Here is a 17,568-nt window from a genome sequence, read left to right on the forward strand (position 1 = left end):
ACTAACATCACTTGTCTTATTTATTTTAATTGGTTTAGAGGAGCTCACACAAAATGATTTGGTTGAAAATAATGACCATGTAAGGAGGGAAAAACCCTCCAAACCAAACTGGTTGAAATAAATAACTTAAAATACCACAAGCTTTTTTGTAATAATTAATGTATCTTGAATCATTTTTGTTTGTTTTTTATAGGTTTTATAAAAAGTCCTCTCATTTTAAGATTTCTCACTCATTTCACTCAACTCTACCTGCTCTACACAATCTATAATAGTGCATTACCAAAAACAAACAAAATGTCCAGTAAGGAAGTTGGTTAAATGGACTACACAATACACATAACAGAATCCTACACAGCCATTTAAAATGATGCTATAGAGATCTATTTATTGCACAAAGATGTTCATGGTATACTGTCATGTGGGAAAAAAGCAGATTGTAAAATGGTATGTATAGTATAATCCTATTAAAAAATATAAATGCATTAAAAGAATGTGAAAGATACATATTAAGGGATAAATCTTAGTTATATCTGGGAGAACCACATTATGTGTGTTCATTTATTCATTCAATAGATTCTTACACAATGAGTTAGTCACTGTGCTAAGTGCTAGGGATGCAAAACCAGAAATAATCCTTCTGTCCTCAAGAATGTTATAGAACAGAGGGAGACAATCATCAAAACAACCTAGAAATTTAACTATTAAGAATAAATTTTATAAATAAGTATTATGAAGGAGAAGTATCTAGTGGTATAAGTATGCATAATTGGGAAAATGCCAATGTTTTTCTATTCTACAATGCTTCCAAGAGTAAGGAGCAGGCTTAAATAAATGAAAATAAATTCAAAATTTACAAAGCAGGAAGAAAAGTCCAATTCTGAAAAACAGATTAAAATGCTTATGGATTGCAAAAGTGCCTCACAGCACACTAAAATTATCAAATCATTTTCAACCAATTTATCTTTGTGCCTTCTACTAAAAATCATCTGCCATCACAATAAGCTTTACTAAATCTGGAGATTCCACCAAAATTTATGGCCTGTGTAATCAACATAAATTGGACCAGGTTAACTACATAAATCCCGATAAACTACATTTAGTCCACCCTAAGTAAAGGTTCATAAATCAGCCATGGGTGACACAGCTTATCCCAAAGCACATTCTACAGAATACTATTCCTTGAAAAAAGCTCTGTATTCAAGTAAACTTGAAAAATACTAGGTTAAACAAAACTAAACAGTTTTCTTCAAGATTTTCTGAAGTCCTTGATATACTGGCCCAGAATCACCTATGTACAATTCTACAGTCCAAAAGGTTCCGAAAACTGAAGTTTTAAAAATAATTTATATGATAGCAAAACCTGACATAAACTGTTATGAGGTTCTTTGTAGTCTTCATCTCATTTAGTTTGACTATTTCATATTTTTCTGTAGAAATTATACATTTGATTACACGGGCTGCCCTAAGCTCCACTGGGGATGTTATTTAATAAACATTATATATATCATAATACCCTTCTAAAATCTGAACATTTCTGAATTCCAAAACATATCCGGTACAAGAGTTTTGTACGATGCACTGTGGACCTGTACTAATGCACAATGTGAATCTGTAAGAGGAATATTTCCCAAACCTGTGACCATGAAGCTCACTTTTAAAAGGAGTAAGAAAGGAAACACTGGATTAGGGTATGCCCCTAACTATAAAAGGCCACAATGTCATATACCTAATAAAAAAACCTCAGGGCAAAGCCTCAGATAGACAAGTGTACAGAAAGACGTTAAACAGATGTTTTGTTGTTGTTACATCGTTTTACGTAGTACTGTTATGCCAGTAAGAAGTTTAGTGAAGAAACTAAAGAATTGGCCTATGCTTACTCAGTACTAACAAGGGAGAAGGAAACTGTATTAGCCAGATCCTAGTATTTGTGCCACTGAAAACTGACTTTCCAAAATTTGCTCTGAAGATAAAATGAGAAAGTGTATAGGCGAGTGCCATTATTTTCTTCTACTTCATTCCTATAAGCCTTCTCTTCCCAACAAACAGCCTCAAAGAGCATGAACCGTACTCAATGAATTTGCTTCTGAGTTTTATTCACCCACTTGTCTAGAACTGGACGTGCAACTCCCACAAATTTTTTCTCTGATCTACAAACACTCTGAACTTCCATTTTAAAAATGAAGCAACACTTTATTTGCTTACAATACAAACTCCTTTTAATTCAATCCTTAGGAGTTAATATTTTTATTCTGCTACTGGTATAATCTGTATAGGATCTACATCAATATCTATTTTATTTTATAAATCATCATAAGCCATAATTACTTTTGAACACATGAATAGTAGGTCATAAATGAACACTTAAAAGGTTTTAGGTGATAATGGTATTAATAAAACAATACTGCATGCTTTGGAATTGAAAACAGTTTTTAAATTTTAAAATATTATTTAATATATTAGAGGCTAACATTTCAAAGAGAACTTGCCAAATCAGTAAAACTAAATTTATATAGCCTAATGGATTGCTTATAAAATTTAAAGGATTTATTGTTGAGAGGCACTTTAAAAAAACTGTAGCTTTTTATCATCTGGGTCAATGTGGACCACTTTGCAATTTTTAGTTCAACAAATTAAGCCTGTTTTTTTTTTTTTTTTTTTTTTGCAGTACGCGGGCCGCTCACTGTTGCGGCCTCTCCTGTTGCGGAGCACAGGCTCTGGACGCGCAGGCTCAGCGGCCATGGCTCATGGGCCTAGCCGATCTGCGGCATATGGGATCTTCCCAGACCGGCGCACAGACCCGTGTCCCCTGCATCAGCAGGTGGACTCTCAACCACTGCGCCACCAGGGAAGCCCAAGCCTGTTCTTGATGGTAAAATTTGTACTACTTCTTTATCAATTATATATTACATACACATTTGAAAATACATTTAACTGTATTTAATGATTTAAATAACTAAAGTATAACAGCAACTATATCAGCTAAACAAAGTTCACTCCCTCATCTGCCAACTCATCAAATTACTGTCTAATCTTCATTACCTTTGTTACTGAGGGAAGGAATAAAAAACTGAAATCCATAAATAATGACAATAAATCACAACTCATTTTAGTAAACAATTCAAGTTTTTCCCAATCCAGCAACTTTTTATTAGTGTTAATAAATGAAGTTGATCATGTGCTTTTACCTCATTTATGCTCTTAGTAACTGAGACATAAATTGATTAAATGGCAAACAACAGGAAAAGCAAAAGCACCTGAGTAATTATAAAAAGAGAGCAAACAACCACTGAAGACTTTATTCATCGGATTTTTTGTTATTATTGTTCAAACAGGCTTGTGGCAAATATAGTGAGTACTTAAATCTGGTGTAAGACAAACTTACAAATCCTGTAAAAAAAAAAAGCTTCATATCTTATTAGGTGATGTAATTTTTCCCTTATAGTTCACATTTTTTTCTGGATATGAAAATATATACTAAAATAATTTTTCAGGAAGTTGAAAAATATATAATGTGGGAAAAAACTAAGACCCAGAAAAATAATCTAACTTGCCTTGGTTTAAGAAGCTAGTTGCTATACACTTTAGCTCTGGGAATGATACCTCTTGATATCAGTGCTTCTTCCATTGCACTGTACTGCCCTTAGCCTGGGGAAAAAAACACTTCTTAAAAATGATGGGAAGCATCACTTATGGAGAAATTGGTCCAGAGAATGTAAAAACATAATGCCCAAAGATTCTCAACTGAGAATTAAATTCAAATGTATTACATCAGTATTTTGTTGTTGTTAGTATTATATATAAAACCTCTTCTGCTCTGGGTTTTAAATATGGGGACTAATAAAACTTGACCTTTAAACATACATACATACATACATACATACATACACACACACACACACACACACACACACACATTTCATTTTGTCAGTCAGAGCCTTCCATGATGCCTAATTGAAAGCACTACTTGATATATGATAAAATGTAATTCTCACCCATTTGTGTTAGCTTACCAGATTTGTGCTTCTTGTGTTTTGCTTTCTTTTTGATGATCAATAACTTATTCTGGATCTCAGGTTTGTAAGACTTGAATGCAAGGGAATGAAGACCTTCGCGCTTTCTTTGTAAGTTTTCATTCAAAACATCTTTCAATTTCTTTTTTTTCTTTTTCTTCTTTTTTGCCCTCATTTTAGTTACTTTGAGTTTCTTGTGGCTCGGCAGTGACTGTTCTAATAGAATATCCCTTACAACTTTGTGGCAGTTAATTTCTGGATGATCACTGTGACTTCCATTTACATGTATTTGGCAAGATTTCAGAGCATTTTCTTTTAATGGACTGGGTTCAGGCTTTACTCTGGAAGCTTCACCGTATTTTTCCTGATTTTCTATAAACCTTATTTCACCTGGACTGAGAGGCTCTCCAAAGCCAGTAACTTCCCCTGGGCTCCCTGGTTTCTCTAAATTTTCTTTACAACAATCAGTTATTTTCATTTCACAGGGCCTGCGAATTCTAATTTCACAGTTGGATTTCACTTCCATTTCAACAGAAATGTCATGATTATCCAAGTTCATTTTAGCAGGGCAGCAAGTTGGATCAAAACTAATTTCCTGCTCTTTCCTGAAGGCAGAGGGCAGGCCTTCTCTACTACACCTATGTTCTCCATTACTTGCACTAACATAGTCACACTTCAATTTCTCCAGTTTAATCCGAGGTACTCTTTGTATTTTAATGGGTGGAACTGGAAATTCTGGGGCTTGAAAAGGTCTCTGTTTATAAATCCGTACGTCTGCACCACAGAACTGTGGGAAATGTACATAAGCATTCTCCAAATAATCGTAACCAAGGATAACTTCCCTGCATTCATGAATAGGCTGTCCAAGTACAGCATCTTGAACTTCCTTCTGTGTTTCATACACAAAGTCACAAAGACCCTTAAGTAACCACACTTTTTGGTAGAAAGGTAGTTCATGAAAAAGTTTTTCTTCCAATGGATTAACTTCTCCAAGAACTTTAAAAAACTGAGGACACAACCCAAGTTTTTCAGCACAGTTATTGGGATTTTCAGTCTGCCCTACAGCTGTGTACCACTGCTGTACTTTCTGTCTCAGAGCTGCTTCCCAGGTTCTATAAGGCAAAGTAGGTCTTCGATGTAAGGTAGGTCTGCGATGGGGAGGACTTAATAGAGAAGTCATTATTTTAGATAGAAAAGCGTTACACTGAGGCATCAGAAGACAGCGTTCCAATTCGTAAAAGACTATTTCTGGCAAATTTAGAATTTGCTGGGCTAAACAAAGGAAATGCCCGATTGCTGGAATTTCCCACATGGTCTCCATACAAGTTGGAGCTGCTTGAGCTAGAAGTTTTCTTTCCCATTCTTCTACTTCCTTTTGACTAGCTTCTTCTGCTTCTTTTCTCTCCTGCTCCCGAAGCCTAAAGAAAATTTAACAAATTATATTATTATTACTTAAAGTAGAGAATACCATAAAATACTAAATTTTAAGTATGTCATATTTATCTTCAGTCAACAAGGCAATTGGCTGTTCCAGTTTTCACTATCAGTACAAAGTGTCCCATTAGATGTACTATTGTGATTTTTTTTTTTTCAGATGAAGAAATACACATACAACTTGATCCTGAGTTTTACTGATGGAGGATTATCACTAACATTGCTACTCAAGGTAAAACTGTTCAACTCACAATGTGTATCAACTTCAAAATAAATGAAAAACATTTTAAAAATGTTTACTACACAAAAGCACAGTTTAGTGCTTTCTAGAAGTAATATGATGTCATGTAAGAGCTGTAAACATGTTTACATCCTTTGACCTGATAATTCCATTCCTAAAAAGTTATTCTAAGAAGATAATTCAATAGAAGCAAAAAGTTATGTGTTTGTCAGTGTTAACTGGAGTTCTGTATAAGGAAAATAAAAATATAAAGAAGTTGTATTACATAACTGGGAAATAAGCTGGATATATTATATAGCCTTAAAATTAAAATTATAAATATTATGCATAAACACAAAAAATATCAGAACACAATATAGTACTTAACAAACAATAGCAATAATGAAAATATGCAAATACTGAACAAGGAGATTACAGTATTCCAAAAATACGTGAATCCTATGTTGATGAGAGTATAAGTGCTTTCTTCCCCTTAAAAAGTTCTTTACGGGCACTGCTTTAAATTTTCTTAATTAAAAAAATTAAATTAGATAAAAAGACGTCTCCATGATCTTGCATTAGGCAAAGTGTTTTTATATATGGCACCAAAAGCACAGCAACAAAAGAAAAAATAAAGTGGTCACCATCAAAACTAAAAACGTTTGTGCTTTTAAAGGATATCATCAAGTGAAAAGACAACCATGGAATGGGAGAACATTTTTGCAAATCACGTATCTAATGAGAGATCTGTATCTAGAAAATAAAAGAACACTTATAACTCAATAATAAAAGGATAAAATAACCGAACTAAAAATGGACAAAGTAAATATTTCTCCAAAGAAGACGTACAAATGAATAATAAGCAAGCCAATGAAAAGATGCTCAACATCATTATCCGTTAGAGAAATGTAAATCAAAACCACAGTATGATACCAATACATGAATTGGTATCTCTCTTATGATAATTATCTTGAGATGATTATTGTAAGAGAGATACTAACAGCTATTGGTAAAACTATGGAGAAACTGGAAACTTCTTACACTATAAAGGATATAGCTACTTTCAAAGGCAGTCTAGCAGGTCCTGAGAAGGTTAAACATATGACCCAGCAAACCTACTCCTAGGTATATGTCCAAGAGAAATGAAAATATATGTCCACACAAAAACTTGTATATTAATGTTCATAGTAGCATTACTCATAATAGTCAAAGAGTAAAACTACCAAATGTATTTGGTATTTGTATATCCATCAACTGCTGAATGGATAAATAGAAAGAAATCATAAAGATCAGATCAGAAATAAATGAAAAAGAAATGAAGGAAATGATAGCAAAGATCAATAAAACTAAAAGCTGGTTCTTTGAGAAGATAAACAAAATTGATAAACCATTAGCCAGACTCATCGAGAAAAAAGGGAGAAGACTCAAATCAATAAAATTAGAAATGAAAAAGGAGAAGGAACAACTGACACTGCAGAAATACAAAGGATCATGAGAGATTATTACAAGCAACCATATGCCAATAAAATGGACAACCTGGAAAAAATGGACAAATTCTTAGAAATGCACAACCTTCAGAGACAGAACCAGGAAGAAATAGAAAATATGAACAGACCAATCACAAGCACTGAAATTGAAACTGTGATTAAAAATCTTCCAACGAACAAAAGCCCAGGACCAGAGGGCTTCACAGGTGAATTCTATCAAACATTTAGAGAAGAGCTAACACCTACCCTTCTCAAACTCTTCCAAAATATAGCAGAGGGGGGAACACTCCCAAACTCATTCTACGAGGCCACCATCACCCTGATACCAAAACCAGATAAAGATGTCACAAAGAAAGAAAACTACTGGCTAATATCACTGATGAACATAGATGCAAAAATCCTCAACAAAATACCAGCAAACAGAATCCAACAGCACATTAAAAGGATCATACAGCATGATCAAGTGGGGTTTATCCCAGGAATGCAAGGATTCTTCAATATATGCAAATCAATCAATGTGATACACCATATTAACAAACTGAAGAAGAAAAACCATATGATCATCTCAATAGATGCAGAGAAAGCTTTCAACAAAATTCAACACCCATTTATGATAAAAACCCTCCAGAAAGTAGGCACAGAAGAAACTTTCCTCAACATAATAAAGGCCATATATGACAAACCCACAGCCAACATAGTCCTCATTGGTAAAAAACTGAAACCATTTCTACTAAGATCAGGAACAAGACAAGGTTGCCCACTCTCACCACTCTTATTCAACATAGTTTTGGAAGTTTTAGCCACAGCTAAAGAAGAAAAAGAAATAAAAGGAATCCAAATCAGAAAAGAAGAAGTAAAGCTGTCACTGTCTGCAGATGACATGATACTATACATAGAGAATCCTAAAGATGCTACCAGAAAACTACTAGAGCTAATCAATGAATTTGGTAAAGTACCAGGATACAAAATTAATGCACAGAAATCTCTGGTATTCCTATACACTAATGATGGAAAATCTAAAAGTGTAATTAAGAAAACACTCCCATTTACCAGTGCAACAAAAAGAATAAAATACCTAGGAATAAACCTACCTAAGGAGACAAAAGACCTGTATGCAGAAAATTATAAGACACTGATGAAAGAAATTAAAGACCATACAAACAGATGGAGAGATATACCACGTTCTTGGATTGGAAGAATCAACATTGTGAAAATGACTATACGACCCAAAGCAACCTACAGATTCATTGCAATCCCTATCAAACTACCAATGGCATTTTTCACAGAACTAGAACAAAACATTTCACAATTTGTATGGAAACACAGAAGACCCCAAATAGCCAAAGCAGTCTTGAGAAAGAAAAATGGGCCTGGAGGAATCAGGCTCCCTGACTTCAGGCTATACTACAAAGCTACAGTAATCAAGACAGTATGGTACTAGCACAAAAACAGAAATATAGATCAATGGAACAAGATAGAAAGCCCAGAGAGAAACCCATGCATATATGGTCACCTTATCTTTGATAAAGGAGGCAAGAATATACAATGGAGAAAAGACAGCCTCTTCAATAAGTGGTGCTGGGGAAACTGGACAGCTACATGTAAAAGAATAAAATTAGAACACTCCCTAACACCATACACAAAAATGAACTCAAAATGGATTAAAGACCTAAATGTAAGGTCAGACACTATCAAAGTCTTAGAGGAAAACATAGGCAGAACACTCTATGACATAAATCACAGCAAGATCCTTTCTGACCCACCTCCTAGAGAAATGGAAATAAAAACAAGAAAGAATGGGACCTAATGAAACTTAAAAGCTTTTGCACAGCAAAGGAAACCATAAACAAGACCAAAAGACAACCCTCAGAATGGGAGAAAATATTTGCAAATGAAGCAACTGACAAAGGATTAATCTCCCAAACTTACAAGCAGCTCATGCAGCTCAATATCAAAAAAACAAACAACCCAATCTAATAATGGGCAGAAAACCTAAACAGACATTTCTCCAAAGAAGATATACACATTGCCAACAAACACATGAAAGCATGCTCAACATCATTAATCATTAGAGTAATGCAAATCAAAACTACAATGAGGTATCATCTCACACAAGTCAGAATGGCCATCATCAAAAATTCTACAAACAATAAATGCTGGAGAGGGTGTGGAGAAAAGGGAACCCTCTTGCACTGTTGGTGGGAATGGAAATTAATACAGCCCCTATGGAGAACAATATGGAGGTTCCTTAAAAAACTAAAAATAGAACTACCATACGACTCAGCAATCCCACTACTGGGCATATACCCTGAGAAAACCATAATTCGAAAAGAGTCATGTATCACAATGTTCATTGCAGCTCTATTTACAATAGCCAGGGCATGGAAGCAACCTAAGTGTCCATCCACAGATGAATGGATAAAGAAGATGTGGCACATATATACAATGGAATATTACTCAGCCATAAAAAGAAACGAAATTGAGTTATTTGTAGTGAGGTGGCTGGACCTAGAGTCTGTCATACAGAGTGAAGTAAGTCAGAAAGAGAAAAACAACTACCACATGCTAACACATACATATGGAATCTGAAAAAAAAAAATGGTCATGAAGAACCTAGGGGCAAGACGGGAATAAAGACACAGACTTACTAGAGAATGTACTTGAGGATACGGGGAGTGGGAAGGGTAAGCTGGGACGAAGTGAGAGAGTGGCATGGACATATATACACCACCAAATGTAAAATAGATAGTTAGTGGGAAGCAGCCGCATAAGCACAGGGAGATCAACTCGGTGCTTTGTGACCACCTGGAGGGGTGGGATAGGGAGGGTGGGAGGGAGGGAGATGCAAGAAGGAAGAGAGATGGGGACATATGGATATGTATAAATGATTCACTTTGTTATACAGCAGAAACTAACACACCATTGTAAAGCAATTATACTCCAATAAAGATGTTTAAAAAAAAAAAAGAAAGTGGTATATCTGTACAATGGAATATTATTTGGCAATTAAAAAAAATGAAGTGCTGATACATGTTACAACATGGATGAACCTTGAAACATGATACTAAGTAAAAGAAGTCACCCATAAGACCACATATTATATAATACCATTTACATAAAATGTCCAGAAATGAACAGAGGTGGAAAGTAGATTAGAGGCTTCCTAGGACTGGGGAGGTGGGGGAAATGGGAAGTGACTTCACAGTCTTCCTTTTTTTTTTTTTTTTATTAAGGCTGCGCTGGATCTTAGTTGTGGCATATGAACTCATAGTTGCAGCACGTGGAATCTAGTTGCCTGACCAGGGATCAAACCCAGGCCCTCTGCTTTAGGAGCATGGAGTCTTAGTCACTGGACCACCAGGCAAGTCCCATTAGTCTTTATTTTTGGTGTGATGAAACGTTCTAAAATTGACTGCAGTGATGGTTGCACAACTCTGTGAATGTACTAAAACCAGCTGGATTTTATATTTGAATAGGTGAACTCTATGGTATGTGAATTATATTTCAATAAAGCTGTATTTAAAGAAATAAAAGCATATAAGGTTTGGGGAGAGAAATTAAAATGCACCAACAAGGGGAAGAAAAGATAATAACTTCTTTCTCTTGAATTTTCAAGAGTGAGAGCTCTTCCTCTAGAAAAGATGTATAAAAACATAAAGATGTGACTAATTCATGGACTCTAAATGAAAGTTGAGGCACAGTGTCTGACACTGGCTATTTTTCTGTACTATCATATTGTAATCTGTTAAAACAAATACATAGTAAGAATACTATTTTAGCAATATCAGGACTTTCATTTTATAGAAGAAACTTACTTTTATATTTCTGGCTAAGAGGTCACACTATAACTACCTTGTTATTACAGATACAACAAATTATCTGATCAAGTAGTTCTGGTTCATTAAAAAAGCTAATGAAGAAACTATCATTTGTGATTTGGCATTTATGTATATTAATTACATTCAAATATCTAAACAATGCTAGAGATTTTGGTAAAATTCACTTTTTTTTCAAAAGTGCTTATAGTTTTGGGGAGTTTTAGCTTTTTACTGAATGGGGGTGGTTGTGGGATGATAGAATCTGGCTTCCCCAGTACAAAGCTGGGACTCCAAAAGCCCACAAAATTAGCAGAAGGGTGTACTAGCAACAACAGTCCCTTCTCCTGGCCCCAACTAAGGGACTGAAAGGAAAACTATCTTCACAATAGGAGTGTTAGATGGAGAAAAAATAAAATCTCTTCTAAGAATTTGTAACTGTAAGCTGACTCATGTGGATTTACTGACCACATTCACATTTCCTGGGTGCTCAAAAAGTTTAACATGGTCTCATGTCAAAATTGTTGTCAGGTACTTGAATAGAAAAAAATCAATTCTCTGAGGCAATGAACCTTATAACTAGATCTTAAGGAACTCCCACACTGATTCAGTAACAAGAAATGAGTTCACAGTCAAAAAATCCCCCAAATATAAAAGGAAATAAGTTACTGTTGAGGGATAGGAAAAAAAGTACGACCCCCCCCCCCAAAATCTATAGACATAGGTAATTTAGGAGGTGCAAAATACGTCTAGTGAAAAGAAACTGAAAACAAGGGCAAAGAGAAAGATTATTTTAGAATGCAAAGCAGTTTTGAAAAAGAACTAAGGAAAACTTCTAAATATGAAAAATACAGAAATTAAAAGAAAAAAAAGATTTACAGTTAACTCCTCAACAGAAATAATGGAAGCCAGCAGACAATGGAATATCTTTAATGTACTTAAAAAAAAAAAAAAACTATCGGGACTTCCCTGGTGGTGCAGTGGTTAGGAATCTGCCTGCCAATGCAGGGGACGTGGGTTCGAGTCCTGTTCCAGGAAGATCACACATGTCGCGGATCAACTAAGCCTGTGCACCACAACTACTGAGCCTGCATGCCACAACTACTAAAGCCCGCGTGCCTAGAGCCCGTTCTCCACAACAAAGACAAGCTACCGCAGTGAGAAGCCCGCACACCACAACAAAGAGTAGCCTCCTCTTGCCACAACTAGAGAAAGCCCACCTGCAGAAATGAATACTCAATGCAGCCAAAAATAAATAAATAATTAATTAATATTAAAAATACTATCAATGTAAATATCCATTCACAGCAAAAATATCTTTCAAAAATGAAGACAAACATAAAGATATTTTCAAACAAAAACTCCATATTTGTGATGAACAGAACCTCATCCAAAGGAAATGCTAAAGGATTTACTTCAAATGGAATAAAGGTCAATGATCCTTAACTGATGATCAGAGATGGAAAAGAGCAAAAAAGTGGTAATATATAGCTGTATCTATATAAATAGACAGGGCATAAAATAATGATAAAAATGTTTTGTGGAGTTTAAAAAGAAGACAAGATAATTAAAATACATTACAACAATAACAAATAAGCTGGGTGAGAAATGATTACAGTTAAAAGTGTTCCAAGGTCCTTGTATTAGTCAGGAAAATGGTAAAAATATTGATTAGGCCTTAATAAGTTAATTATGCATATGAAAGTTTCTAGGGTAGGTACTAAAATAACAGACTTTAAACATGCAAATGAGTAGAGATGGAAATATGGAAGGAAAAATATATAATAATTAAAAGTGGTGGGGTGCATGTAACTAAAGCAGTACTTTGAGGGACATTTATAGTTAAGAATATATATTTAGAAAAGAAGGAAAGTTGAAAAATCAAACATATGTGTTCATTAAAAGAAAAAAAACTAGAAAAGAACAGCAAATCAAAGCCCCAAAGCTGAAAGAAGGAAATAAAGAACAGAAATCAATGAAATATAAAACAAATATACAACAGAAAAATCATTAAATTCGAAAGTTGGTTCTTTGGAAACATTATTAAAATGAATAAACCCTTGGCAATACTGATGAAGAAAACAAACATACACACACACAAAACCAATACCAGAAATGAAAATGGGCACATCCTGTAGATTCTACAGATATAGATGATATAAAGATACTGTAAGAAACTTTATGCCAAGAGACAATTTAAATGAAACAGGCAAGTTTTTTGAAAAACACAAACTAACAAAAGTGACACAAGAAGAACAAAGATCTGAATAATCCTGTTATCTATTAAAGAAACTACACACTTCAAAATCTTTCCCACATATGGGACTTCCCTGGTGGTCCAGTGGTTAAGACTCTGAGCTTCCACTGCAGGGGGCACGGGTTTGATCCCTGGGCAGAGAACTAAGATTCCGCATGCCATGCAGTGTGGCAACCCCCCGCCCAAAAAAACCCCCAAAATAACCAAAAGAAAAAAAACTTCCCTACATAGAAAAATCAGGGTCCTAAAGCTTTCACAAGAATTCATCTCGAAAATTTCAGTTAATGAAACAAAGTATAAAACAGGCATGTTAAAGAAGTAAAAGAGGGAGGACAGATTAAAGTCTAACAAACACCCAGTTGGAGCTCCAGAAATAAGAATACAGAAGAGGGGTAGGGGAGTGGTGATGATGGCAATATTTGAAGAGATAATGGCTGAGAATTTCCTAGAAATGATAAAGGACACAAATCCCCAATTCAAAAAGCCCAAGAAAGTAAATTAAGAGAACCACACTTGGGCATATCATAATAAAATAATAAAACATCAAAGACAAAAAAAAATCTTACAAGCAGTCGGGGGGAAAATGACAGCTTACATATACAACAATCACAAAAAGATTGAGAGATTTCTCAATAGCAACAAAATAAACCAGAAACAACTACCATTCATGGATGAGGATAAATTAAAGTCATTTTCATTTAGACAAAAAGCAGAACTCATTCTAAGTAAAGTAAAAACTTCTAAAGTGTCTTCTCCTTCCACCTGAAGTAACAAGGAATCATATTTACTCTCCTACCTGAACCAACCATAAAAATCCTGACAAAATAGATAAAACAATGGTCTGTAAGAATCTAAACGTCAAGCAAAGGACAGTGATCTCAGAGAGACGGGAAACAGAGAAGAGATGAGCCCCAAAACTGTTGCAGTTACTGCTTTGAGAGAATTTTCAGGCCATGATGCAGGAGGGAGAACCCAGGTAGAGCCTAGCAGACTCCCTGAGTTGAGAAGTCAAGAATCCAGAGACACCAAGGCAGCTAAAGTCTATAGGACATAATACTAAAGAAGAGAGAGCTGCATAAAGTGAGAACAGCAAAGATGTACAGAGTCCCCCTCAAATATTCAGAGCACTGACTAGTGTATGCATGTAAGGAAACAACCCAAAACTAGGTGGGGGAAAACATCCAAAAGATTAGAAAATATAATGTCTATTCCCACAAGCCACACTGGAAAAACTCATAATTCATGGGATGTTGGATAGAATACTCAGAAAGGTCTTGCATTGGTAGTAGAGAATAATTAGCTCTAGACTGAGCACTGTTCTGGACCCAAGTAACAAATCATAAAAGACCCAAAATGACCAAACTGTTTCCAAGTAATTAGCTGCATTCCAGAAAAAAAGCTCTAGGAGATTCATAGAAATATAAAAATATCCGGCACCCACCAAGATAAAACTCACAATGTTTGGCATCCAAACCAAAATACTAGGCATACAACAAAGCAGAAACACATGGTCCATAATGAAAAGATAAAAATCAATCACTCAAAACTGACCCAGAAATAAAACAAATGTTAGGATTAGCAAATAAGGCCATTAGAGTAGTTATTGAAACTGTAATATATGTGGTCAAAAAGTTAAGTAGAGACATGGGAGATATAAAATAGACCCAAATTGAACTTTTAGAGATGAAAACTACAATGTCTGAGATGAAAATATACTGAATGGGACTAATGGCAAATTAGACATAGCAGAAGAAAAGATTGGTGAACTTGGAGACAGTAATAGAAACTATCCAAATTTCAAGATACAGAGAAAATACTTCTGTAGTATATACTTCAGGAAAACAATGATCACAGAAAGAAGTTCTAAGATGAAAGAAGAATTGAAGAACAAATCAACTGTGAATCATGTGGGTAAATAAACATTATACTACAAAAAACAGTAACAATAATGTTTAGTTCGGCGAGTAAAAAATGAGATAGAGCTAAATTATTCATCAATCATATATAAGACAGATGAGGCAGAAAAGATCAAAATTAACAAGAGAAGTAGAGCATATAACTTCCAAGTGAGTGGAAACAGTTGTAAGTGAAATAAATCTCATCTTCCAAAGATGGATGTCAACAGATAATGCCAAACTGAAAAATCAGGAACTAGCAATCAGCATGTATTTAGAAATGTGTAAATAATTACTAGAAAGAATGGCTAAAAAGTTAAAGGTAGATGTTTCTGAGTCATGAAATAGAAGATGAGTTGAAGTAAGGCTGTTGTCTTTAATTAGAAGCCTTAATAGTACTATGTAACTTTTAAACTATACAGCCAATGAAATTTAAAAAAAAAATTCTTCAATCAACTTTTCAAAAAGAATATTAGGGCTTCCCTGGTGGCGCAGTGGTTGAGAGTCCGCCTGCCGATGCAGGGGACACGGGTTCGTGCCCCGGTCTGGGAGGATCCCACATGCCGCGGAGCGGCTGGGCCCGTGAGCCACGGCCGCTGAGCCTGCGCGTCCGGAGCCTGTCCTCCGCAACGGGAGAGGCCACAGCAGTGAGAGGCCCGCGTAACGCATAAAAAAAAAAAAAAAAAAAAAAGAATATTAGCCAGGAGATATTAAAGAGCCAATGCCAAAAAGATTTATGGATATTATATTTCTTACCTGTTAGATTTATGGATATTGTGTATTTTACCATGAAACTGAGTTTCTCTACACTTTATATATACTGAGAAGGGTAATCATTTCTTCAATATTCTGTTGTTAACTAAAGAAAAGGTTTTCAAGTTATTTCTCATGAAATGTAACTCAGAGCTTGTTTAAAAGTTTGGTATAGAAAACTATCTGTTAGAATACCAACCAACAAAAAGTGCATTCATTTAGTATGCTTGGCACAGAAACTGATTTTGGTCAACCCTGTCACAATCAATCATGCTCTGTTTCTGTAGAGGTGAAAGAGTAACAACTAGTGCTCAGGGAAGAAAATGAAAGGAGAAGCTGGAGCAGACCAAGACACTTTTATGGACTTGGTTTTGACTAAAACAGTGCTAGCAACCTTTGGCCAATAAAGGCTAGAGATATGGCAATTTCAGACACTATTTATTCAATTTATAGATGGGGACACTAAGGACATAGAAGGGCGATAAGATAACTTTCTTAGGCTTACACAGTGATTAGCGTAAGAGCCAGCAATACAAACAGTTTGTCATTGGTGGGCCAAAGTTAGCACCAACTGGCTTACTCTTGGAAGAAGATTAGGCAGTAATTCACAAATTGTGTTGGCTCAGGTGCCTGGAAAGGCCATGACTTAGTTGGGGTATGATGCTGCCAAATGTGGACATTGCCTGAGTTACTCAAGGGCTGCTACTCACTCTTCTGTTCCCTATAAACTAAACCCTTCAAGGGAGAATGATGGATTCTAGCCTCAGACCATGAGTACTGAAGAGGCAGGAGAAAGAGAAACAAAGATTGGTCTGGTATAGGCCAGTGTAACACAGAATAATTCTTTAGACCTAGAGCTGTGAGTCTCTGTCCCAATCCTCAGCAGTATGGTATATACAGAATGGGAGCTTGCCAAAGAGCTCTAGAGTTAACATCTATAATCTGCCAATTTAAAAAAACTTAGTCAAACACTTAAAATATAATTAAAACATTAAAAAAACACTATTACAAAATGCTGAAGAAAACCTCACTCTGCTCACAAGGACAAATAAAAAAGAGCTTTCAAAATTATTCTCAATTTAAAAATTTGTTCTGAAGTGCTGTACTAAAATCAGATAGAGTGCTACATGTTTCTAAAATGTTAGCTTGAAAAATTAAGCCTTCAGTATTGGGGCAATGCTATATGAATGCCTGAGGATAGTTATAAAAACCACATTCACTAATGAAAAAAAAAACGGTTATAGGAAAGTAAGAAAGTAGATCCTAATAGTTCTCACTGCAAGGAGAAATTTTTTTTTAATAAATTTATTTTATTTATTTATTTTTGGCTGCATTGGGTCTCCGTTGCTGCGCACGGGCTTTCTCTAGTTGCAGCGAGCAGGGGCTACTCTTCGTTGTGGTGTGTTTGCTTCTCATTGCAGTGGCTTCTCTTGTTGTGGATCAGGGGCTCTAGGGGTGCAGGCTCAGTAGTTGTGGCGCACGGGCTTAGTTGCTTCTCGGCATGTGGGATCTTCCTGGACCAGGGATCGAACCCGTGTCCCCTGCATTGGCAGGTGGATTCTTAACCACTGAGCCACCAGGGAAGTCCCTCTTTTCTTTTTTATTACATCTATATGAGATAGTCAGTATAATTAAATCTACTGTGGTAATCATTTCACAATATATGTAAGTCAAACCATCATGCTGTACATCTTAAA

The 17,568-nt window shown here is 35.4% G+C and overlaps 1 protein-coding gene across 4 annotated transcripts in view; it reads right to left on the reverse strand.

Annotated features, from left to right (window-relative positions):
* The window catches only part of KIAA2026 (KIAA2026 ortholog), a 105,239-nt gene that overhangs the window by 46,025 nt on the left and 41,646 nt on the right, over positions 1 to 17,568 (reverse strand). For all 4 annotated transcript variants that reach the window (XM_032634953.1, XM_032634956.1, XM_032634955.1 and 1 more), the window contains one exon: positions 4,011 to 5,428. In XM_032634953.1, coding sequence (XP_032490844.1) covers positions 4,011 to 5,428 — 1,418 coding nt within the window. The remainder of the gene's footprint in view (positions 1 to 4,010; positions 5,429 to 17,568) is intronic.

Source organism: Phocoena sinus, chromosome 6 (genome assembly GCF_008692025.1).
Source record: "Phocoena sinus isolate mPhoSin1 chromosome 6, mPhoSin1.pri, whole genome shotgun sequence".
Taxonomy (NCBI): Eukaryota; Metazoa; Chordata; class Mammalia; order Artiodactyla; family Phocoenidae; genus Phocoena; species Phocoena sinus.